Genomic DNA, 25313 nt, shown 5'->3' with positions numbered 1-25313 from the left:
GACAGATTCCGGCAGCAATTTCTCGAAGTTCTGCAGAGAGAGAGTAGAATCACCTCGCCTCCTGACCGCGACACCGGGTGAACCTCAGCTCGAGCGACAGAATTTCTCATGAAGATTTTCTGAGTATCTTTGTAGAATGGACACTTGGCCTCGTGTGATACTTTCCAGTGTAGTAATACATATCTACCTGGTAAAAGTATCTGGACATTCGTGACTAATGTGGAATTGACAGTAGATGTCACGAGACCGGAACCACCACTTCAAAATGGGGCACGTGGGTGGAGGAGATATTACGTTGTCACTAAAGGAGCGCTGACACCAGATTGGCTGGGTCCGGAGAGCTCAGTGACCTGTAACGTAGACTTGTCATCGGACGTTTTCTGAGAAACAAATCCGCCAGTGACATTTCAAGGCTTCTAGAGTTTCTGACGATGCGACTGTGAAGTGGAAATGCGGAGGTATAGCCGAAACTTAACCAGATGAAGGCAGATGGTAATGTCACTGATGGCATTGCCAACAGAGCCACAAAGTACAGTTAGTGAGTACAGTTTACCGATGTCCTTCACTAAACAAGACGAAGTGAATATTCCATATTTTCAAAAAAATGGTTCAAATGGCTTTGAGCACTATGGAACTTAACATCTGAGGTCATCAGTCCCCTAGAACTTAGAACTACTTAAACCTAACTAAGCTAAGGACATCACACACATCCATGCCCGAGGCAGGATTCGAACCTGCGACCGTAGCAGTCCCGCGGGTCCGGACTGAGCGCCTAGAACCGCTAGACCACCGCGGCTGGCCCATAATTTCAATCGAGAACAATATGAGAAACGTAGAAGCAAGTATTCTCTGTGTAGTGAAGCAGCTTAACAACTTAAATTACTTAGCAAGAGCAAGGCTTCCGATCCAGATTGTGTACCAGTCAGGTTACTTCACGAGAATGCTGATACAATTGCTCCATACTAAGCAATCATTTGCAACCGCTCGCTCGACGAATGATCTGTACCTAAAGAGTGGAAAGTTGCGCAAATCACTCCAGTATTCAAGAAAGAAAATAGGAGTAACCTACTAAATTAGAGACTCATATCACTAACGTCCATTTGCAGTAGGATTTTGGAACATACTCTACGTTAGATCATTTTGCATTACCTCCAAGGAAACTATTTGTTGACAAACAGCTAACTCGGATTCAGAAAATATCGTTCTTGTGAAAGACAACTAAATCTTTATTCAGAAGAAGTAATAAATGCTAGCGGAGGGAATCTCAAATTCATTCTATATTTTTAGATGTTCGTAAGGCTTTTGACACCGCTCCTCACAAGCGACTTCTAATCAAATTGCTTAACGACATGGTATCGTCTGAGTTGTGCGTTTGGATTTTTGATTTCCTGCCAGAAAGGTCATAGTTCAAAGTAACAGAGGGAAAATCATAAAGTACAAGAGAAGTAATATCTGGCTTTCCCCAAGCTACTGTTACAGGAGTTCTGCTTTCCCTAATATACGTAAACGATTGAAGATACAACCCCAGCAGCTCCCTTAGAAATTTTGCTGATGATCCTGTCATTTACCGTCTCGTAAAGTCATCAGATGATCAAATCCAATAGCAAAATTATTCACTCAAGATATCTGTATGGTTCGAAAAGTTGCAGGCTACTCTAAAGAATGAAAATTTTGAAGTCATCCGCATGAACATTAAAAGATATCCGATAAATTTCGAGTACACGATAAACCACACAAATGTAGGGGCTCTAAATTCATCAGAATACTTAAGCCTTAAAATTACGAATAACTTAAACTGAAACGATCACATGGATAATGTTGTGGAGAAAGCGAACAAAAGACAGATTTATTGGAAGAACGGTTAAGAAGCAACACATTGTGCTTGTCCGTCCTCTTATCTTGTATTTCTGCATTGTGTGGGGTCCGCATCAGATAGGAATGTCGAAGGACAGCTCTTTTTTTATCATCGCGAAGAAGCGAAGAGACTACTACGGGTATGATACGCGAATTAGGGTGGCAATCATTAAAACAAAGGCGGTTGTGGCAGGATATTCTCATGAACTTTCAATCACCAAATTTCTCCTCCGAATGCGAAAATGATTTGTATCCACGCACCTACATTGGGAGAAATTATCGTTGTAGTAAAATAAGAGAAATCGGAGCTCGCACGGATGATTCAACTGTTCGTAGAGACATCGTTTTAAGGTGATTCGATGAATCCTTTGGCAGGCATTTAAATTTGAATGGTAGAGTAGTCATGTAGACGTAGATTTAGACGTGGATCTCTTGTACTGACTGACAGGTACCGTCGAGCACTGCGGACGATGATCGTACAACATCGTGCGAGATCGGAGAATCAGTTACGAGTAGCAAAGTGCTACCAGCAGTCCAATTAGCGCAATAACTGCTCGTATAGAATTAAAAACAATGGGATAAATGGTTGAATACCAGTTTATAAGCCACACATTTCTGTAGTAAATACTAATCGACGCTTGTTGTGGTGCAAACAGCGACGCCACTGGTCAGTGGATGACTGGAGGCGAATGATTTGAAGTGGTGGATCACGCTATACCGAGTGGCAATCCGATAGCAGGATTTAGGTTTCACGAATGCATAGAGAATATTACCTGTCACCAAGTGCATGCGAACAGTGAAGTACGAGAATGTGGTGTTACAGTATGGGATATTTTTCGTGTTAAGGATGTGATCCCCTTTTCGCTCTTACGAAAACGCTAAGTGCTGTGGGATATGGCCACATTCTACAGCACCGTGTACTGCTCAGAGTAAATCATCAGTCTGGAGGCGATGATTGTATCAGCTGACAATGCAATGCACCCTTCCATGTAGTAGCTTATGTGAGGCAACGATACGTTGACAGTAACATTCCTGAAATAGACTAGCTTGCCCACAGTCCAGACCTGAACCCAATGGAACATCGCAGGGACGAGTTACACCATCGATTTCGCTCCAGAACCCAGAGTCCAACGTTACTACCTTCTCTGGTTTCGTTGAGGCAGAATGGGCTGGCGTTCCTCCACGTATGTGCAGATATCTAATTCATTGTATCCGTGGTAGAGCTCAAGTCGTGATTATGGCGAATGGCCGACACAACCCATATTAATGTCCAATAGTAGGTGTTCAAATACTTCTAATGAAATATTGCAGCCACGGTTTATTCTGTTTTTTTATTGCCTTTGTTGTTGTGGAAATACCTCCATAACTGTAGAAAATCTGTATTATACCCTCAGCCAAACATACAAAACATAGAGTATGCAACAACACACAAACGAAACACATACATTTTTATCACAGTCTTATCAGGCTGTTCTTCTTGCGTACACTAAAGTATGAAATGTTGCCTTCAAGATATGGCTCAAAATGTCGACCACCACCATAATGGCAGCAGCAGGTGGCCGCTGCACCCGAGACGCCAGGTCGGACAGACACGCTTCTCAAGTAATATTCTAGCCGAGACCCATTAGAGCTCGAGCTTGACACTGAAAGGATCATTGGCCATCGTCACATTAATTATACATAGTGGCCAGCACTTCTGGCTGGTATGTAGAAGACCGAGGTTCCGACCGTGGTCCGGTTCAAATTTTTAACATTCCATATTGATATAAATCAGTGCCCACTAGCAGGTAACGTCTTTAACTCTATTGTTTCTTGATTCATAGTGGCGGCCAATGATCTCTACAGCGAAGATGCACACCAAGCTCGATCTCTTATGGGCATCAGAACGATACCATGAGGAATGAGGTCAATGAGTAGGTGCACTACATCAGTAGCGAGTGGCGTAATTTGAGAATTTGTGTCTGACACGAGCCGCGCTGGTGAACTCTGTGAAACTGTGGTGATCAGTGTGTCCGGATAGCATAGTGGACGGACATCTACCTAACAAGCAGGAGAACTGTGTTCGAATACCAGTCTAGCACAAATTTTCAGCTTGTACCAGTGATATAAACCAACGCTTGCGTGCAGCTAATGTATTTAATTATCTCGTGTCTTAATACTTTACCGTCCGAAGTTACGAAAATATTTAAGAACATTAGGCTCATTAAATTTCAGCAATGGCTTTTGAGCGTCTAACATACTCTTTTCAGTAAGATAAAAGCAAAATATAAAATTGATCAGCTAATCCTAGTGGTAAACATTGGTGTCATCTTCGTAAATAGTTGTACCTTGAGAACATACAAAACAATGGTGAAGTGCTTTTGAGTAGCACTATAAGGCTCAAAACGTGTAGCATTTTCTGTTACTTATCTTAGTCTCTTCTTTGTAGTTTTTTGGATGTTTTACATTGACGCAGTAAACCAGAAAGTCGACTCATATCTTAAAAGGATCGCTAATTTTGTTATGCATCAATTATAAAATGATAAGTTCCGAAGATTTTTCTCTTTAATATTTCTATTATTTAGTACTTTGTTTTGAGGAATATATCATCTCACACACAATATATTAGACCACAGAATTTTTCTATAAAAATGTTTGCCTTAGAACACACTGGCAATGAACTTCACACTTTTCTGAATAACAACTCCTTAAAACACACCAAAAAGGACAAAGAGCTCAGCTATGTGTTTTGCCATAAAACGTTCTATACGAGGAATGACAAATTTATGTGTAATTTATACTTCGGTAACTGGCACAATAAATGTTTTTAAATGATCCCAAAATATCGTAGAAATAAACAAAATAATAACAATCATTACTAACGTTTTTGAAAATTATGAAAATATCTATAACAAATGTTTACTGTTTCATTCTTCTGTCTGAAATAATTTTTCATTACAGGTTTTCTCATTCTAACATATATTGTACAATCTGTTTAAACGTAAATGAAAATCAGAATGTTGCGTTGCGTGAAAAGTATTACTGGATTGTGTGGTAACTTCATTGAATGGATCGAGTTTTCTGTTGAAGATAAAAGTGTGTAACTGACCAGTGCAATTGTAAGCGTCCATATCACAAACTTCATTACAGACATTCTCATTTCCCATTTCCAACAACGACCGTGCCTTGAACAGCAACTGTTGTTACCTCCCCACGGGAGAAGCGAATCCACAGGGGGATTGCCTTTTCGCCCGTAATTGAGCCGCAGTCTGACACCGCGGTGGTCACCGAGTCTCCAGGAGACATCCTGAGGGTCGGCCGCTACAACCAGGTCCCCGTCATGGCGGGCGTCACCTCTGCAGATGGCGGCGTCATTGTTGAATGTACGTACACAAACTTGGATACAAATGTAGCGCACTGTTATCTCAAAGCCGACAATATAAAATACTATATTCATATGTTTCAGAAGCTACGTTACAATGCACCATATCATAATCATCATTGTCGTCGTTGCTGTACCTTTAATGTCCACATCTAGATAAATACGTAATCTATATTTTCACATATATCGTGGGCTGTAGTTAGGGATATGTGTATTGTTAGCGTCTGTTCTATAATAGCATTTACCCCCGTTAATGTTGTGTTGTCCATGATGAACTGTGATTTGTTAACCACGACTCTTTAGTGTAGTAAAAGGTAAATTAAACCGTCATCATCGGATGGATGAGTGGATTACATTACATTTTTGTTTGCTGACTGTAGTCTTTTGTCTGTTCTGAGTTCAATTACACTACAAATAAGGTATAACCAGTATGTGATAATGTAATATGGCAGCAAGATCACAGAGCATTCATTAGCAGCTTACATTGACAATAAAAGATACAGATAAAAAAGACATATATGTTTAACTCTTTACACCCTTTTCGCTCCTGAATGTCATTACTGCAGTACAGAAAGACATGAAATATAAATAACATATTTCAGCATATTTATTTGTTAATATTTCGATTTGGTTTGGGAGTTGATTTATTATTTAGGCCTACCTAAAGCCAATTGCTACTGTCCATCGCCTTGTATGCTTGAGAAGCAACCTCTAGTATGCTTGAGAGGCTTCTAAAATAGTTCACTGCCACTGTCGCACCTTTGTTATTGTGTTCTGTCCATGTTTTCTGTGTGGATTGCTAATGTACTGAGACACTGAAATGTAAGAGATGCTTTTCGACCATAACAAATTATGTAATTCACTGCCCCACAGCATAAAGTCCAAGAAAGACAAATTTTCCAGCTAGTGTGTTTAAGACAGAAAGTGTCCAATACAGTCAGACTAGACGACGTTTTCGAAATGCATCTAAAGAACCAGTAAATACATTTAGGTAGAGCTCACATTAACGACAGAGGACATATTCTGGAAAAAGTAGGTAATAATCTAATAATACTCTACAAACTAAACAAAGACCACCAAGTGATCATCAATAAATTACTTGAAATTTTTATTCGCAACAGAGAACATGCACCACATAACACATTCAGCGATAAAGCTGAGAAAGTGGCAGTGAGCTTCTTTTAGAGGCATCTTAACTATAATACTAGACGATGCACAACAACTGTTATTACTATCTGCTATTGGGGCCTAAATCATAAAACGATTCCCAAATCACCAAATCAGAAAATTAACAAATAAAGGTGCTGAAATATAGAGATAAAATTCATTTATTTTTCATATTTTTCTTTTTTACAATAATGATACTCTGAAGCGGAAAAGTAGTGAATAGTTAAATACTTCTGTTGTTTGTATCTGTGATTCGCAATGTAAGCTAGTAATGAATGCTCTTTGACTTACGAGGCTATTTATTTCTACATCTGTACAATTTGAGGACTGGTTGTGTTGTTGCCTCGTGTTTATAAGCCCTTTAATGACGAAAGTGAATATTTGTGACGAACTGAAAATTTATTTCTTCCGAAACACATTGTAAGTATAATTATTGTTGCTTACAAATTGTAAACTTAAGTTAACAAATGTTTATTTTTTATAGCGAAATGGAACTTAATACTACAATGGCTACTTTCATCAAACACAAATGTAATATAAACTACTGAAGCGCTTGAAGAGTAGGGGTCTGCAAAGCCTCGAAAAGCGTCATGGTAGAAAATGAAAAGAGATCGACACAGATAATTATGTTAATTTGTCGTTCCGTCTTCATTTAGATGGTCAGCTCGCTTTTATCTCATCTCTTAGAAATCTAGCAAGGAAAGTCATTGTTTCATGTACAATTGACTCGGCTAGATACATGACCTGCCCACCTACACCAAATTTTCGTTAGGTTATCAATACGACTTTGACTTTTACTCCAATCTGTCAGTTTAGACTGGCGATTACAACTACAGTCGCGAACATGGACAACCACCAGCTGTGTAATGGAATGACGACAACGAAAATTTGTCCCACTTACCCTTGCGGTAAGGCGAAATATCAATTTGTGTAACGAACATAGTCGCTGTGAATGTTTCTCCTCCATCTTTCTCGTAACTATGAAGTACGTTTAAGTTGAAAGCAATAGTTTCTTTCGAAGGGAGACAACTTAAAAACTGATCACAGCTGGAAAAATGATGAAACCGTGTTTCTATTGCCCATGACGTACCTGTAATACCCTGTCACACAAAATTAACAACTAGTGATGAAAGGGATCCTCTGTAATAATAAAAAATATCCACTGACTTAGCTTATTAATCTGCAAACGACTAACCATGTTCTTCTCATTCACACTGATATAATTTACAAATCAGTGTACATGTCTTCCAGAGATGCCAGAGTTCTTTCGTGTTGGTTCAGTACGTAAGACTGGCTGTCAATGACCCGATCGCTCGTAACTTCACTTGGATTCCCGCAATAAGATTTCAGGGAGACAAACGTATTGAACATTAATATTGGAGGATCGTCATTTTGGCCATCTAGGCATGTGATACTAATTTTGTCCGCGGCTCGTGGTCTTGCGGTAGCGTCCTCGCTTCCAGTGCACGGGGTCCCGGGTTCGATTCCCGGCGGGGTCAGGGTTTCTCTGCCTCGAGATGACTGGGTGCTGTGTCTCTCTCATGATCATTTCATCCTCATTTACTCGCAAGTCGCCGTAGTGGCGTTAAAGAACTTGTGGAGCGGCGGCCGAACCGCCCCACGAGGGGTCTCCCGGCCACCAATGCCATACGCTCATTGTTATAATTATTATTATACTAATTTTTAACAATATATGAGGAAATAAACATAGGGGAAGAAATTGCAGCTGTACTACATTTCAGAAATTAATTCGAAAGGTGTTACCTACTGGTGACACGTGAAATTTCATAAATTTAGTACAGCTGCAGGATCGTGACGAATGTGTTTCTTCAGACATTGTTAAAAATAATTTTTGAAAGCCTCAATAGACACACTGACGGTCGTAATACTAACGTTGATTACGTTTATCTCCTTGAAACCCTATGGGCAGAATCCAGGTAAAGTTCTGAGCGGTGGGGTCGTTGGCAGAATGACATAAGGAAATTTGGATCTGTCTTGGAAGCGCGCTCGGATAGCCAAAGTTGTTAACGTGATTGCTCGCTCCAAACAGAACATTCGGTTTCGAGTCCCGGTCCGCCACAAATTTTCATGTGTTACCTAAAAGGTTAAATCTTCGTGGTTGACTTTGGCATTCGGTCTGATACGGGATGTTTCAGTCAAAATTAGGCAATCATCAGAGACCCTCAAGGACAACGCTCTGTGGGAAACATTGTTCTTGCAGTCCTACGAAAAATGGTGACCTTATCTAAGTCCTGACATCTTCCTTTCAGTTTGCGTTTTGTACATCTTTTTAATCGTAACTGTAATATTTTGGATTTTCTAAGGCAATGTTTACTTTTGGAACTATTTTGTTTTTCCAAAGGGTTATCTGAGAGCTTCCTCTTTGTCGAATAATTTTAACACGTTTTCTGCAGGAGATGGATTATGACAGGCACAGCATATGTTGTTGTTGTTGTTGTTGTTGTGGTCTTCAGTCCTGAGACTGGTTTGATGCAGCTCTCCATGCCACTCTATCCTGTGCAAGCCTCTTCATCTCCCAGTACCTACTGCAACCTACATCCTTCTGAATCTGCTTAGTGTATTGATCTCTTGGTCTCCCTCTACGATTTTTACCCTCCACGCTGCCCTCCAATGCTAAATTTGTGATCCCTTGATGCCTCAAAACATGTCCTACCAACCGATCCCTTCTTCTAGTCAAGTTGTGCCACAAACTTCTCTTCTCCCCAATCCTATTCAATACCTCCTCATTAGTTACGTGATCTACCCACCTTATCTTCAGCATTCTTCTGTAGCATCACATTTCGAAAGCTTCTATTCTCTTCTTGTCCAAACTATTTATCGTCCATGTTACACTTCCATACATGGCTACACTCCATACAAATACTTTCAGAAACGACTTCCTGACACTTAAATCTATACTCGATGTTAACAAATTTCTCTTCATCAGAAACGATTTCCTTGCCATTGCCAGTCTACATTTTATATCCTCTCTACTTCGACCATCATCAGTTATTTTACTCCCTAAATAGCAAAACTCCTTTACTCCTTTAAGTGTTTCATTTCCTAATCTAATCCCCTCAGCATCACCAGATTTAATTTGACTACATTCCATTATCCTCGTTTTGCTTTTGTTGATGTTCATCTTATATCCTCCTTTCAAGACACTGTCCATTCCGTTCAACTGCTCTTCCAAGTCCTTTGCTGTCTCTGACAGAATTACAATGTCATCGGCGAACATCAAAGTTTTTACTTCTTCTCCATGAATTTTAATACCTACTCCGAATTTTTCTTTTGTTTCCTTTACTGCTTGCTCAATATACAGATTGAATAACATCCGGGAGAGGCTACAACCCTGTCTCACTCCTTTCCCAACCACTGCTTCCCCTTTCATGCCCCTCGACTCTTATAACTGCCATCTGGTTGTACATACCGTATTTTACGGACTGTAAGACATTACGCCCTATAAGACGCACCTTAATTTTCAAGTAATATTTTTAATTAATACTTTCTCCATTTTTATTATTATATTATAAAGCCGAACTAAAAAAATTCTTAGTTCATAAAACCGAACTGAATTTTTGAATTCCTTAAAATTGTCATCTGAATTTTCTTCTTTTTCTGCATCTTCCCTTCGTTGTTATCTTTGTCATCTACGTATATAAAGGGGCTTCACTGCCATGAAGAGAGTTACATATGCCCCAGTTCTTGAAATATTTAACAATAATATCTTCTCCCACTCTAGATCACGACTGTTTTATCCACTGACACACTTGTTTGATTGTAGGTCGTCTTAAACCTCCCTTCGGCGTGAATTCATGTTGGGTTTCATTCGTCATCCATTTGTTCCATTCCTCTCTCATACATACTTTAAGTTGTCTACTTATCGAGGCATCAAAAGCTTGCAATTGTGAAGCAACAGCAAGTTTGGTACTTCCCTGTCTCAATCTCTCTTCCACAGAATTTTTCAAACGGTTATTTGACTGATTTTGCGCAAGAAGAAAACTTTTCTTCAGTAAAGCATCTATCCTTCTCTCCCACGCTCCGTTAATCTGTAATTTCACACCAGCCTCGTCCATCGAACCCTTGTCATGTACATAAACAACAACAGCTGACAATATTTCAGAAGGTTTTGCGGTTGAAAATGATCATTGGATTGAGTTTATTACCGTCAGCATAACCTGAAAATACAAGAGTATAGTGCTTTTTGCATGTCCTTATTATAGTTACAGTTTTAGCAACGTTCATGGCGACAGTTCTGTTACTCGGCACATCAAATGTCAGAGGAGTTTCGTCCATATTCGCTGTTTGGCTTAGTTACGTACCGGCTTTCTTTCGATGTTGAATAATAATGGGATGAGAAGATAATATTTTCCCTTCATCCTCTTGTCGCATTTTCTGAGATATTTTGGTTCTGGTTCGCACGCAAAGTCCATGACGCTTCACAAACCTTTGCACCAATCAACTCCACCCTTAAGGTCTGTTAAGTTTCACTGTAGCCCTAGCTTACAAGAATGTTTTTGATTCGTTTTTGGATTCAATCCAGTGCCATTTTGGCGGTGTCTACGAATCCATTTCAGTATGTGATCTTCTAGCCATGGCCATTTTTCATTCAGCCCTCTGTTTTCACGTTTAGGATTCATAATTATTTTTCACTTCTTCTTTATTAGCTCGTCAATCATGAATGGCTTTTTCCTGTTGGTGGAGGACCGAAATGCCTCTCAGCTGCTCTGTTTCTACGTTCTTCTGCATGTGCTATTACTTTTCAATTTATAGCTCACATCATACAAATAACTTATTTTTTTCAATTACCAAACTAGCCATTAACAAAATATTGTACTGTTACCGATAACACAAATCACTTCCAATTCAAGTTGACTGTAGACTGCAATGACGCAACGTAGCTTAGACAGAGTTGTGGGTTTGGAGGGGTGGCATGGAGACAGTGTTAGCAAGCTTGTGAATCCCCGCAAGCCATATTCGTCGTATTACTGCACTGCTGAATCCAGTGTTGCCAGACAGAGGTACCGTGGCATCTGATATAAGACCTCTCTTAAAGAGGCAGGCATTTTAAATAAAACGCCGGACGTTTTTATATTAATTTCGAGTATTAGACGCACCTGAATTTTGGACGCAATTTTTCGAAGAAAAATGTGCGTCTTATGGATCGTAAAAGACTGTTCTAATAAAATACATGTAAAACGACATGCTTATCCAGGGATGAGGCATTTCACGGGCAACGCATATGTTGTTGTAGCGTCCGGAATCCTGACAGACGAAGCTTACGCAGCGGATATGAGAGAGAACTTCACACTCCTGGTGGGCTCCCAGCTGCCGGTGCCAACTGTGGAGGAACAAATCGAAGCGGCAGTAAAGGTAGAGAATTTCTACTTTGAGGAAAAAGGGTTCTCCGTGGATAATACCCAGGCTGTTTACGACGTAAGTACTGTCTTATTGTAGACGTTATTTGCTTTTCTCCGTAGTTGCTGCGTACAAGTTTACAACTGCTTGGTGAATTGTATATGCTTTTGAGTTTCTATACAGTCACATTTCCTTTGATGGGTTTCAGAACGTCTCCAATACCCCCCCCCCCCCCGCCCCTACGTGTGTTCTTAGCTCTCCATTATTCAGTGGTTAAATTGCATAACTTTCAGTGGTGAGTTAACTCGGCAGCGATTTCTACAGCTATTATGACGGAAGTCGTCTCCGTCACACAACTATATGAGTTAAGAAACCCTTTGTTTTTATAAAAGGAACTATTGCGGTAGGCCTGAGTGATGGAAATAGATTTACAAATTAGTAAATAACAAGGGAGAAATTGGGACGCATACAACGATGGCTGAAATAGACGTATGGCTGGAAGAGTAAACGTATTCACGTTCCACAAAAAATCCAGTTTATAGGTCTACAGTACCTGGGAAGATGGAAAAAAAGGAATAATATACTGAAAGTATGAAGAACATTCACTGCTGAGTAAAGAAGACTCTGCGAGAAACGAGTTTGTCCCTGCGTTTCACACTACATTATATCACATCTCTCTCCCACATCGTTTCACAGTACCTCAAATCACATCTCTCTCCCACATCCTGTGCAGCTCGGTCTCGTCCGTCCCCCACGCCACAACTTTTTCCTACCGTTTCGGAAGTTTCCCTGTTTGTATTCTGTTCTTCCCTAACAACTACTGTCACTGTCATTGCAATCTTCTCTCTTCCCTTATCCATTCCGCTTCCGATAATACTAAACTTTGCTTCAAATATGCTAAGCTAGCCTACGAGTATATCATTCTGGATACCTATTATTATTATATTTTTACTGTCAGTTACTATTATTGTTATTACTATGAATGTTTTCTAATGTCTTTGGCATGTGTTCTTCCTGGTGGCATTACATTGAAGTGACCGAAGTCATGGGACAGTGATGTGCACATACTGAGATGGTGGTAGTGTAACACACACAAGGAATGAAAGAGCAGTGCTTCGACAGAGCTGTCACTCGTACTCAGATGATTCAGGTGAAACGGTTTAATACGTGATTATGAGTGACCAGCGGGAATTAATAGACTTCGAACAAGGAATGGTAAGTGGAGCTAGACGCGTGGGAGATCATTAGGGAATTAAGTATCACGCGATCCGCGGCGTCAGTAGTGGGCCGAGAATACCTAATTTCAGACGTTACCCTCCGCTACGAACAGCGGAGTGGAGACGACCTTCACTTAACGACCACGAGCAGCAGTGTCCATGTAGAGTTGTCAGTGCTAAAAGACAACCAACACAACGAGAAATAATCGCAGAAATCAATGTGGGACGCACGACGAATGTTTCCGTTAGGACAGTGCGGTGTATTTGGCGTTGATGAGCTATGGCAGCAGACGACTATGTGAACAGCACGATGTAGTCTGCAGCGCCTCTCCTGAGCTCGTGACCTTAATGGTTGGACCCTGGACGATTGGAAAACCATGGCCTGCTCAGATGGATCCCGATTTCTATTGGTAACAGCTGATGACAGAGTTCGCGTGTGGCTCAGACGACACGAAGCCATGGACCGAAGTTGTGAACAAGGCAGCGTGCAAATTGTTGGTGGCTCCGTAATGGTGTGGACTGTGTTTACAGGGAATGGACTGGGTCCTGTGGTCCAACCGAATCCATCATTGACTGCAAATGGTCATGTTCGGCTGCTTGGAAACCATTTGCAGCCATTCACGGACTTCACGTTCACAAACAACGAAGGAATTTATATGGATGACAATGTATCACATCACAGTTGTCCGCGATTGGTTTGAAGAACATTCTGGACAATTCGAGCGAGTGATTTCGCCACCCAGATCACCCGACATAAATCCAGTCAAACGTTTATGGGACATAATCGAGAGGTCAGTTCCTGCACAAAATCTTGCACCGGCAACACTTTCGCAATTATGGACGGCTATAGGGGCAGCATGGCTCAAAATGTTTGCACAGGGTTACAACGACTTGTTGAGTCCATGCCACATTGAGTTGCTGCACTAAGCCAGGCGAAAAGAGGTCCGACACGATATTGAGAGATACCCCGTAACTTTTGACATCTCATTCTAAGAGAAGGGCTGAAGGCTAAATAAGCAATAACTAAATTAATATAACTGAGGAAGTCGGCTAAAGAAACTGCTAATCCACGAGAGTACAAATCGAAATTTGTCGTAAGGTCTTATGGGACCAAACTGCTGAGGTCATCGGTCCCTAACTTACACACTAGTTAATCTAACATTAACTTACGCTAAGGACGACACACACACTCATGCCCGAGGGAGGACTCGAACCTCCGACAGGGGAAGCCGCGCGGACCGTGACAAAACAACTCAGATCGCGCGGCTACCCCCCACGGCACGAAAGTACAGACTTGAGCTACTGCTTGTTATATTTTTGATTAAATCTGTAAACTGTAAATCATAATGGCCTTCTTCGTATCTTTTTCTACGAATTGTTATACTATTTTTTTAGCTATGTGATATGTCATATGGGCACAAAAATAGTTAATAAGTCTTTAAAATTGTTTACTAGTAACTTTGTCCCTCCTGTTGTGAGTTAGATTTGACTTCATCAGAAAGTACCTGTAAAACCTTCATAGCAAGTACGCAACTTTTACAAAGATACATCAGAGACTAGTATACTACAGGCGACAACTATAAGAAAGAAAGAAAACTGTTACAGTACTATTAAAAAATAAACGCTGTCAGTTGTTTATATAGGGAGAGAATTAAGAAAGTGTTTCCGAACTTTTGTGATCATTTTCTTTTGCATTACGAAACAAAAGATTAGGGAATCACAACTTTTCACAAAAATGAACTAAAATTCAATGCGGGTAAAACACACACCAATTAACTATGTGATTTTTTGTTAAGTGTAGTCACAACACTAATAAAACAATTTTGATTTTTCGCTTTCTTGAAAATTCACTTGTAGCCTTTCAGAGTAATATTGATTTATAGGATGGCTGTAAGTAACAACTTTTTTTTTTTTGGTTAAAACTGGGGTCCAATGTAGTTTCCTGTCAACTCTAAGGTGGAATCAATTGCCTCTCTACCTCTGGTTTTGAAATGAAACGATTAAAAACTTTGCATTGACGTCGTTTTCGTTGACATTGTCACCTGCTCCCTACATGTATTTCATTGGATGTAGATTTTGGCACCACCTAAAAACAAATATGCACAAATGTTTGTAGAGAAATAAAACTAAATAAAATTAGTACCATCCCACAATGTTTAACTTTAGGATCGAATTAATGCTAATTTATTATAGCTATTTATATTGTTACAGGGTAAAACGAACCAGTGACCGTAAGAAATTTACAGGCTTTCATTCTATATTTTACATTAAATTTATATACTACTAACGTTAAGGCATTCCCAAAAATTTTATCAAATTCTACGTGTAAACCTTTTGAAATTACACTTGTGGCAATACAGTGCTCCGCCACAAAAGTGGTATTTTTAACCTGTGATGAATTTTCTGTTATGTAATCAGGATCTGCATCAAAGTCATCAAAAATAGATACGTGTTATTATTAACATCCTCACCAATCTGTCATCTCTGTACTCGATTACAAGATTTCGTTTTCACTGTCACTTTGACAGTGTGGCATTGCACTGTTTTCATACAAAGGGAAAAACATATAACATGGTAAGACGAAACAATGTAAAATGCTTTCTAGGAGTGCAAATGGAACAACTTTTTTCCAGCATGTCCAGCAGCGGAAGTCCCTACAGATAGCGTGACCGGACTAATTTTCATTATACCGAAGATTAGCACTTTCTTCCGCCAATCCTTTCAATTTTCCTCCTTCCTTCTCTTACTTTATTCTGCCTCAGAACACCTCTGTTACGTTGGTGTCACCGTATCACCATAGAAAGTACTAGCATAGCTCCCCGCTGTCTAAACAACGACAAAAAAATTATAACTGATATCAAACAATTCGAATGCAAATCAGCAAACAAGATTTTTTTCTACTTGTTTGTCAGTGACATTGCATGTGTTTAACGTAAGAACACTTAGTGTAACTATTAATTTTCAATTTCCGCTGTGCAGGAGAGGTTTAATTTTTCAATTGCATTTTGTAATCCAGGCAGTAGAGCTGGCAGTTTTAGATACGACCTTTTGTAGAGCAGTGGTCCTTTTCAGCCAATTACCAGGAGATTTGGTACTGGAGAAGAATGGTTCCCTTTAGAATAAATTGGGGCGAATTGCAAGTTCTGGCATTAACATGATAATCAAGAGAAATACGAGACGCCATGGAATTATTTAAATTTTATTTGGTACAATTTTGTCCACTTTGTCAGACAGACGTTAAAATTATGTACTTATGTCAATATTTACGAGTATTCATTCACACTTTCGTATATGTGGTGATAGGGAGAATTTAATCAACTGTCAACAAATCATTACTATTTACGTAATCGCCTGCGCTCACGGATGCTGTTTTGTTGAACATCCAGTACGAATTCCTCACTTTCTAGGATTGTTTAAAATTAACGTTAACATTTTAAATATTTCGTAGAAACAATTCCTGTGTTCAGGTGAGACGTGAACTGTCCTAATTAATTCAACCATGAGGCAGTAACGTTGCACAGCGTTTCATTACGTTGATTTGAAATCTATGTTGTATGGAATCTCTGAAGATGATCTGAGATGCCTCCATGTCGGAACATAAGATGGGACGATTGATCTCGTCTACTTATTTACATTATAGATTATTCCGGACGATCGAACCGTTTACGGATTACGCAACCAATGATCTGCGATATTAAAAGAATAATAAGATCAGGAACGAAATGTAATTATTTGACTCACTCAGAAAGACATGGTTCCGGAACACTGGCGGGTGCCGCTCCTAATTGTTCATTCTGAAGAATAAAAAAAAAAAAAAACAGACTGCCTTTAAGACAAGAAAGAATTGAAGATATTGATTTAATTGAGTGATTCGAACCCGGGCCTCCAGCAGCCAGTACAACTGAACAACGGTCATACTACAAAGACGTTATGCCATTACAACTTAGTAAATGACACTATCAGCATTTTCATCACTTCGTAACAGACCGGCCACGAACGATGAAAAGCTGTTTTTAATTGCGCCACTGATGGATGTTGTCATTTTAAGAAAGATTTTAGTGATATGTGAAGCCGTAATGGCTCCAGTACTAATGAAGAATGTCTTACGGTCTGAAGATGGCTAAAATATTAGCCGTAACTAGCAACCTACCCAAATAAATTAGATATCATGTGCGATCTTGACTTCATAGGTTTCAGTCCCTAACGCAAATTAAAGACTATACAAATTATTAATTATAAATAAAAGACAAAGTGCTAAAATTGAAGAGTTGACTAAAATCACTTTCCAAAAAAACATATTTTATTGTACTTTTAATTGCTATGATTTAAATGAAGCTAACTCGTTGAAAATGTCCCCTGCAGTCAATTTCGCAACTGTGTCGTTTTGTGTCGAGAACACACCTCAAGTAGTTTCTTCTCATGCTCAAACTGCGTTCGCAAGATGCTATGGTTAGTAAGAGTGTCTTTACCCGTAATTAAAAAAGAACATCAAAACATCTAAATGGGAAGCCATTTCAGTGGTCAATCAGTTCGTTGAAGTCGATATTGAAAGTAGCTAGCTCACCTGTATGAATATCTTTCTCCTATTTGACTTCAAAATCAACTTGTACAAATAGGCACCCACAGAAATTTTTCCGTGGGGTCTCGGGATGGTGGGGGGGGGGGGGGGGGGGGGGGCAGGGGGGAAGGACGCGAAATTGTAAAATTACCATTTCTTTATCTAAATGAGTTCATCAGTTTCGAGGTGTGTCAAGCCACTAGAATCAAATTTTAGAGGTGACAAAAGAAAATTTATTGTGACCCAGTGATCTAAGGCTTATCTATTCACTTCTACACGTGAACGAGAATTCAGTTATGAATAAAAAATACACTCTATACCAGGGCCGGCCAGAAATCCTGCACGCGTGCGGTGCTCCTGCACATGTGCAACTTCGGGGTCACAGCGTGCACGCCGCAGCCGTCAGCGTTCATGTAGTGCATGTTTCTACCCACAGATGTCGCTTTATCCACTTGCTGGGATACTTTGTACCGGCGCATTCTAGTGCTCTTTCCACAGCTTGCAAGCCAGCCATGAGAAGGTATTTCGCGTATTAAACCTTTAAAATACTGTCACAGTCTACTCATTGAGACGTCTACTTTTATGTAAACAGTTTAACCCAGTAAGACAAGTAATACAGTTAACAACCGTGGGTTTTTATTAAGGCAGCTTGACTGACGGCACGTAAATACGAGTAATGTTTTTGATCTAGTATTTAAGAAAGAGAGCACTTAGCGACTTCCAACGAACGTTATTCATGATTTCAAATAACATTAAACGAATGCAAGGTTTCCTATAACTAATTCTAGGTGCCCTCAGTTACACCCACATAATATCTGTCTCACTGACCTCTGAACAGAATGATAACCGCAGACCTCTCGATGATCACGTGTTATTTCAATACCATTATTGCTACATCTCTCATCAGCTCCGTCTGAAATCTGCATAATAACCGACAATTAGATGAAAGTTACGTTTTATCGACTTCAGCTGAGCGTAGCCCTTCACACATTAAAAAAAAAACGGTAAATGTAAGTACACATTGGAACAATCGGTTTAATGATCAACTATGCTGATAATAATGTAATATGGAGCAGAATGAGGCACTAATGCACAGTTAGTAAACAATAATTTTTTATTATGGAAGGAATAAATCCAAACACGTTTATCACTGGTCATGAGAAATGATAATCGAGTTGATGTGTCTCATCCATTTTCTTAAGGACATTTAATTTTGCTTGCCGTTCTTCACTCTTGAGTACACTACACTCGTCTTTGTGATACGTATTGTAGTGTCTTTCAATTGAAAACTTACGCTGGCCGCCTATTATTCGGCGACATAGCAAACACTGTGAGTTTTCGTCAACGGCTACAAACAAGAATTGCAGTTTCCAGTCACTTTTAAACGACTGAGAACATAGATCTCCCGTCCTTTGCTTTTTCACAGTACCTACCATTTCTCAGTACTTATCTGTTAAGGTTACGGTTACCAGGGGTAAACGAGACTGGGTATGTTGCGCTCTTGCTTGTACCACATGAACAGGGAAGTGGAGCCGCCGCCGTTCATTTAGGACACATGTCTAATAACAGATGTCGCTGTCGGTCGCTGTCGCACACGTGCGCACATGTACAGCATTTCCGCGCGTCTGCACACTGTGCAGCGTTTGGCCGGCCCTGCTCTATACTCAGATTCCAAGGGGGAGGGCGGGCGGCACCCCCCTTCCCCCCCCCCCACCCGCCACCCCCTCCGCCCGTTGCGGACCCGAAAGGCCGTACATCTTCCAACTCAAGATAAGGAAATTTCATTTAAGGGATGTCCTGACAGGAAATTAAAGACAGATGAATTGGTTAGATACGTGTGAAATCTGTTTTCTATTTCGCTTGTTCCTCTGTTAAATACTCTAGGGCCCTAGCTCAGTTTCTTCGCACAGAGTGTAGCTTTCCATGGGCACAGCGACAAGCGATTCACAGACCCATTATTTCTCAGCCACACAAGGCTTATTTTGGAATTCTTTATTAGTTATACAGCAGATCCTGTCAACTGAAATGGAAACCAACAAACGTCTTGGCTGGACGGGTGAGCAAATTACGTATACCCTTCATCACTTCTGCTTGCTTCCCGAACTGTCGTATGTATCTCAACTGTTCTCAGTCAGCATAAATCGGCAAAAAATCTCAAGCAGTTGGTCGAAAAGAATAGCAACAAAAACTCCATTGGTTAACACGAACGCGCTGTGAAGACTACAGCTGTGTAATCCAAGCAAAATGATGTCACATAATGGAGGGGGAGATAGAAAAAGCCACAAACCTCACTCTCGGATAATTCCTAAACTACCTTTTTTCTTCATTTTCGTGATCAGTTTTGGGCCTATCTCGTCACACCCTCCTCCCAGACCTGAGGAGCAAGCCACGGTCGCGAATTCACTGAACATCATGCTTCAAGTACTCTGAAGTCTATATTTCCACAATCGGCTTATATTGTAACAGTAAAAATATTCTCGAATTATATAATTTCTATAATTCATTCCATTGCTGCTTCCTATTGTTACTTCCTCTACCTTCACACAATAGCTGTCCGGCACTTTCCCACCATCTCATTAATGAGCTAATGAAATATAATGTTTAAAAAACAGTTGTTTTACTATTGACATCTAAATAGTAATTACTTGATAGTAATATATTTTTTATTTGTTGTTTGTTTGCAGATGTTTTCTGATATGAACTTCATACAGCCAACTGAAGAGTTCGCCGGGACTGTGGCAAATACCAGCGGCCTGCCTGTCTATTTGTATTACTTCGACTATGATGCCTATGGTGCCAATGAATACGGTAAGTATTGTGCAAAAATGCTTTTCTTTAACGTCAAATTAAACTTATACTTTTGCGATAGTACAACGTATGCAGCAGCTGTCAAGCTATAGTGATTTCACAGTATTTTGGAACATTCCTTGCTTGGATTTACTATGATCAGCCAGAACGTTATGACCACCGACGTAGTGCTGCCATTAAGACTGTCCAGATGATAGCAGTGTCACCTGTCGAGAAATGAATGCTAGTCAGAAGCACGCACTTTGCATGTAGTATAAGTGACCGTGCTGTCCATCTGTAGATTGGGGAAGGCACGCGATCTACCTGAGTTTGACGGAGGACACATTGTGATGGCCTGGTGGCTCGGCAAGAACATTTCGGAAACTACACGACTTGTCGGGTGTTCGAGCAGTGCTAGTGTGAGTTTCTTCAACACGTGGCAAAACCAAGGTGAAACCACGTTCAGTCGTCGTGGGATTTTGTGCCCGTCCCTCATTAAAGATGTCGGAGACTGGGCAGACCCTTCAAGCACCGAACTCTGGCTGAACTAATATCAGACTTTAATACTGGGCACACAGTGCAGCGAACAATCCTAGCTATGGGCCATCACATCCGACGACCCAAGTATGTGCCAATGTTAATACCATGACACTGGCAAGTACGACTGAAATGGGCACGTGACCATAGGACAGACGCTGGTACAGTGGCAGAGCGTTGCATGGTCTGATGAATCCCGATACCTACTTCATCATGTCGATGCGAGGGCGCGAATCCGTCGTCTTTCACGTGAACAGCTCCTTGACACCTATACCGCGGGAAGGAGACAAGCTGGCGGTGGCTCCTTTATGCTCTGGGGAACATTCACGTGGGCATCCGAGGGTTCAGTGGAGCTTGTAGCTCGTGCGAGGCAGCATGACGGCCAAAACGTATCGCAAATTGGTGGCAGACCACGTACCCCTCTTCAAGACTTTCCTGTTTCCCAAAAAGAGCGGCATTTTTCATCAAGAAAATGCGTCATGTCACAAGGCCAAGAGTGTGATGGAGTGGCTCGAGGAATACAGTCACGAGTTCCAGTTGATGTGCTGGCCTTCCAACTCCCCATATCTGAACCAGATCGAACACACATGGGATGTGATTGAATGTGGCGTCTGAGCTCGTCCCCCCGCCCCGGAATTTACGGGAACTAGGTGGCCTATGTCTACAGGTGTGATGCAGCTCCCTCCAGCGACCTACCAAGGTCTCATTGCTCCCATGACGCGAAGCGTCGTCGCTGTTATCCGTGTCAAGGTTGGACATACCGGCTATTAGGCAGGTGGTCATAATGTTCTGGCTCATCAGCGTGGATTTTGATACGATCTACTAGAAAAAATTAACGTAGAAACAAAATAGCGCAATATGAATAGGAATAAAAATTCTGAAGGAATATTAATCAATTTAAGAAGGTTTTCGACACAGTTTCGGTTGTAGTCAGAGGTTAACAGCATATCTATGCTGTAGTAGGCATGGCAAGTCGTTCCACAGGACTACATCCAGCATCTCTACGATCGTCTCCATGGGAGAATAGCAGCCTGCATTGCTGCGAAAGGTGGATATACACTGTACTAGTGCCGACATTGTGCATGCTCTGTTGCCTGTGTCTATGTGCCTGTGGTTCTGTCAGTGTGATCATGTGATGTATCTGACCCCAGGAATGTGTCAATAAAGTTTCCCCTTCCTGGGACAATGAATTCACGGTGTTCTTATTTCAATTTCCAGGAGTGTACATTTTACGCTTTCTGGGCTTACAATTATTTCGTAGCGATGGCTAGTGATAACTACTAGTTCATATAATATTACAAACGAAATATCCAGCCATATTAGACGTCGGCTATGAAGACGGCTAATAGAGGAAATGCTTTGTCATGGAACAGTCCTGAACATGTGGCTAATACCAATAGGTGTCTCTTACACTTTCCTTATATTAAAGTTATTCAGTTTAAGAATGGAAAATATCACTTTGGAATAATAACATTAGAAACCAAATTACTTTATTTCATCGTCCCTTTAGAACTTAACACATTTCACGGACGACGCTTGCTCTCATCCAGTCCCATGTTTCTCATTCACGCTGAAGTAACCATTATTAGGTTACGTTTCCGCATTAATTAAACAGGTAATCACTGATTAGAGAGGCCTTTCCATTAACGTTCTGCGATCAATGTCTTTCTGCACGATAGCTGCTGATTCAAAGACACGTCAGTGTTACAACCATAAATCTCACATTTAATCTCGAGCGCCTCTCTACAAAGTAACTGAATTATACACTTTTCTTCTTTGATGCGACACAACGCTTTTAGCTCTTATCTTTCTATCTATTCTTCATACTATCTGTCGATAAATTAGCTGCTTGCGTCAGCTCCGTGCTGAAACTCAACAATGCTTCCTCCTTCAGTACGCCAAGGAGACGTGTGGACATTACTGCTGGGGCACTGTTGTCATTATACAACAAGACAATGCTCCCTCAGAAAAAAAGGCGCGCTAGGCTTCGAAAGTTCCAGAAGCCAGCGATAAGTAAGGACTATAGTATCTATACATTACAACATCGAAGGTAGCAGTACTCCTTAGGGTTGCTTGTGACCAAAAAGTAATGATGCTCTTTTGTGAAAAAGTGGAGAAAATCCTGTGTGAAAATGGAACTGGTTTTGTGGAGGGGACACCTGACAGTTGCTCGAACTTCAGACGACTGTACACCATACACGATGACATAGGAAGCACAGTGGAAGGGAAGAAGGAATGTCCTCATTAATATGCTCTGTTCCCATACAGAATGCACAATACATATGAAAGACATTTTTCTTGATTGAAAAATATGATATGGGTGGTCAACGAAAACTGCAATACTAGTGTTTGAAATGGCAACAACTAAAGCTATTAATACACTGTTCGACGAAACATCCCTTTCCGATTGCATCTTGACTTCAAGCAATAACAGCTAAGAAATTACTGCACATAATGAACGGGATCCACCCGGTCTACCGCATAAGCCACTGGAATGGGAAGGTATGTAAAGGGCCATAGAGCAATGGTTAAGCAAGTTATAGAGACGGACGCAAACATGACTGCATGACCTACTTCCATGGGAAACAGCTCTGGTCAAGACCTATAAAATTTCTTAAGTAGGCAAAAATTTGAACAATGTTATATAAATAAAACAAGCACGTATATGTCACAATATCATCTGACTAGTGGAGTGAAACTAGGAACGTGCCTTTACTGAAAAGTCGTTGCACACTGCAAGCAATTAACTAAATTAAGTATTATATTCATTTTGTGTTTATACTACGAAATGAGCATAATCTCAGCGCCAGCGGCAAGACAGTTGTTAACCAAGGGAATTAGGTGTAATACGTACTCATCAAAACCAGGCAATGACGACACATTCATTGAAATTTGACGCGTGAATCAGATTTAACTAATGCTATAGCGAATGAAATATATGACATAGGTGTAAACACATATGAACAGTGTTCAGGTGGATGACTTTTGATGTAAAAATATGGCGATTAAGCCACACACAAGCACTACACTATTACAATGAAGAACAGCAGTGCAGCATTGGGGTAAGTGGAAAGTACTGATGGAACGGTTAGTGATTAGATGTAGCCAACACTGGCATAAGAATCGTTTACATCACGCCTGGGCAAATGGGCACTGGGCTCGTGATTGCCCGCACTTATTTCCCGTGTGCACAGTCATCAAGCAGTTCCTCCTCCACATGTGTGCAAACATAGCTTGTCTGTTCCGATGCCCGTGGCAAGACAGGCGCGTTTATTTCCTGTCGTTAGTGTTGTCTGTTTCGAAGTGTCTTTGACGTTGTAAAAACAGTTAGTAAACTGAAATGGTACAATTTGTGTCATAGGAAGTTTAAATCCTTCCCGGTTGAGCTGGGGTGTGATTATGGCGAGTTACCGTATTTTTATGAAATACGTTAGTTGTGTCCTTATGTAAAGATGTACTATAATTCATAGACAAGAAAGGAACGCTAGCAAAAGAGTTTGATGTCCTCCTGTGTATATTAGAGCCTGATTTTCTAAATGATCTTACAAAGCACCTCAAACTATTGAGTAGAACCCTAAAAGACTGACTCACCTAATCATCGATATTTTTCACACCGGCTTTGGTTTAAAAAAAACGGCTTTTGTGAATAAAACAACTTCCAGGAAGCTCAATTGCGTACTTATCGAATGTTGCACTATCTATAAATGAAATAAATCTTGGAAACGAGACTTCGAGTGAATACTTTGATGAATTTCTTACGATGCTACAGGCTTTGTTACAAAACTTTGATAGTATATTTAGTGATTTAAATCGATTTGAACTTGATTTTAGTGTTTTTGCACACTTTTTGCAGTGGGTGTTGATTGTGCGCCTCCTGAAATTCAGTTGAAGATAAGTGAGTTTGAGTGTAGCTGAAAAGTTTTACACTTGCAGAGAATACTGAACTGTTTAACAGGAACAATCCTCGAGAATAGTTTCCACATCTCTTTGGAATAATTGCTCGAATCTGTAATATTTCGGACCACATATTTGTGTGAAAGTGTTTTTTCAACAATCAAATTAACGAAATGGAATCCTAGTGGTTTTACTGATGCTCATCTGAGTGCATGACTAGTAGTCTCACTCCAAACATCGAGATGCTAGCGAAAAACCGTCTGAAGACAATAGCAGTGTGATGAAAATAGATTTTTATTCTTTTTCGTAAGCAGGAGGCCATCACCGAACTTCACACTTCTCATGAAGGTTACTAGTATTAAGTTAATATATGCTGGATAAAAAAGTATGTGTTCTTTGCTTATTACATTATGTCTGTGTTCCACCTAGGACCAGGAAATTAAGTCGACAAGAGTAATATTTTATTTTCCTTTTGTCGATACCTGTACCTGCACTTCCCCCAGCTCCGCTCTCTACTGAACTGCAGTAGAATTTGGAACCTGTCGTACTGCTTGTAATTGTTATCAACCTGTGTGATGTG

At 40.4% G+C, this 25313-nt stretch overlaps 1 protein-coding gene across 1 annotated transcript in view; it reads left to right on the top strand.

Annotated features, from left to right (window-relative positions):
- Window positions 1-25313, top strand: part of LOC126199592 (venom carboxylesterase-6-like) — a 76684-nt gene that overhangs the window by 38596 nt on the left and 12775 nt on the right. Inside the window, exons 7-9 of the mRNA XM_049936518.1 lie at window positions 5028-5216; window positions 11598-11818; window positions 20200-20323. Coding sequence (XP_049792475.1) covers window positions 5028-5216; window positions 11598-11818; window positions 20200-20323 — 534 coding nt within the window. The remainder of the gene's footprint in view (window positions 1-5027; window positions 5217-11597; window positions 11819-20199; window positions 20324-25313) is intronic.

This window comes from Schistocerca nitens, chromosome 8, assembly GCF_023898315.1.
Source record: "Schistocerca nitens isolate TAMUIC-IGC-003100 chromosome 8, iqSchNite1.1, whole genome shotgun sequence".
NCBI lineage: Eukaryota > Metazoa > Arthropoda > Insecta > Orthoptera > Acrididae > Schistocerca > Schistocerca nitens.
The sequence above is the reverse complement of the archived record's forward strand: the minus strand, read 5'-3'. Positions and strand labels throughout refer to the sequence as shown.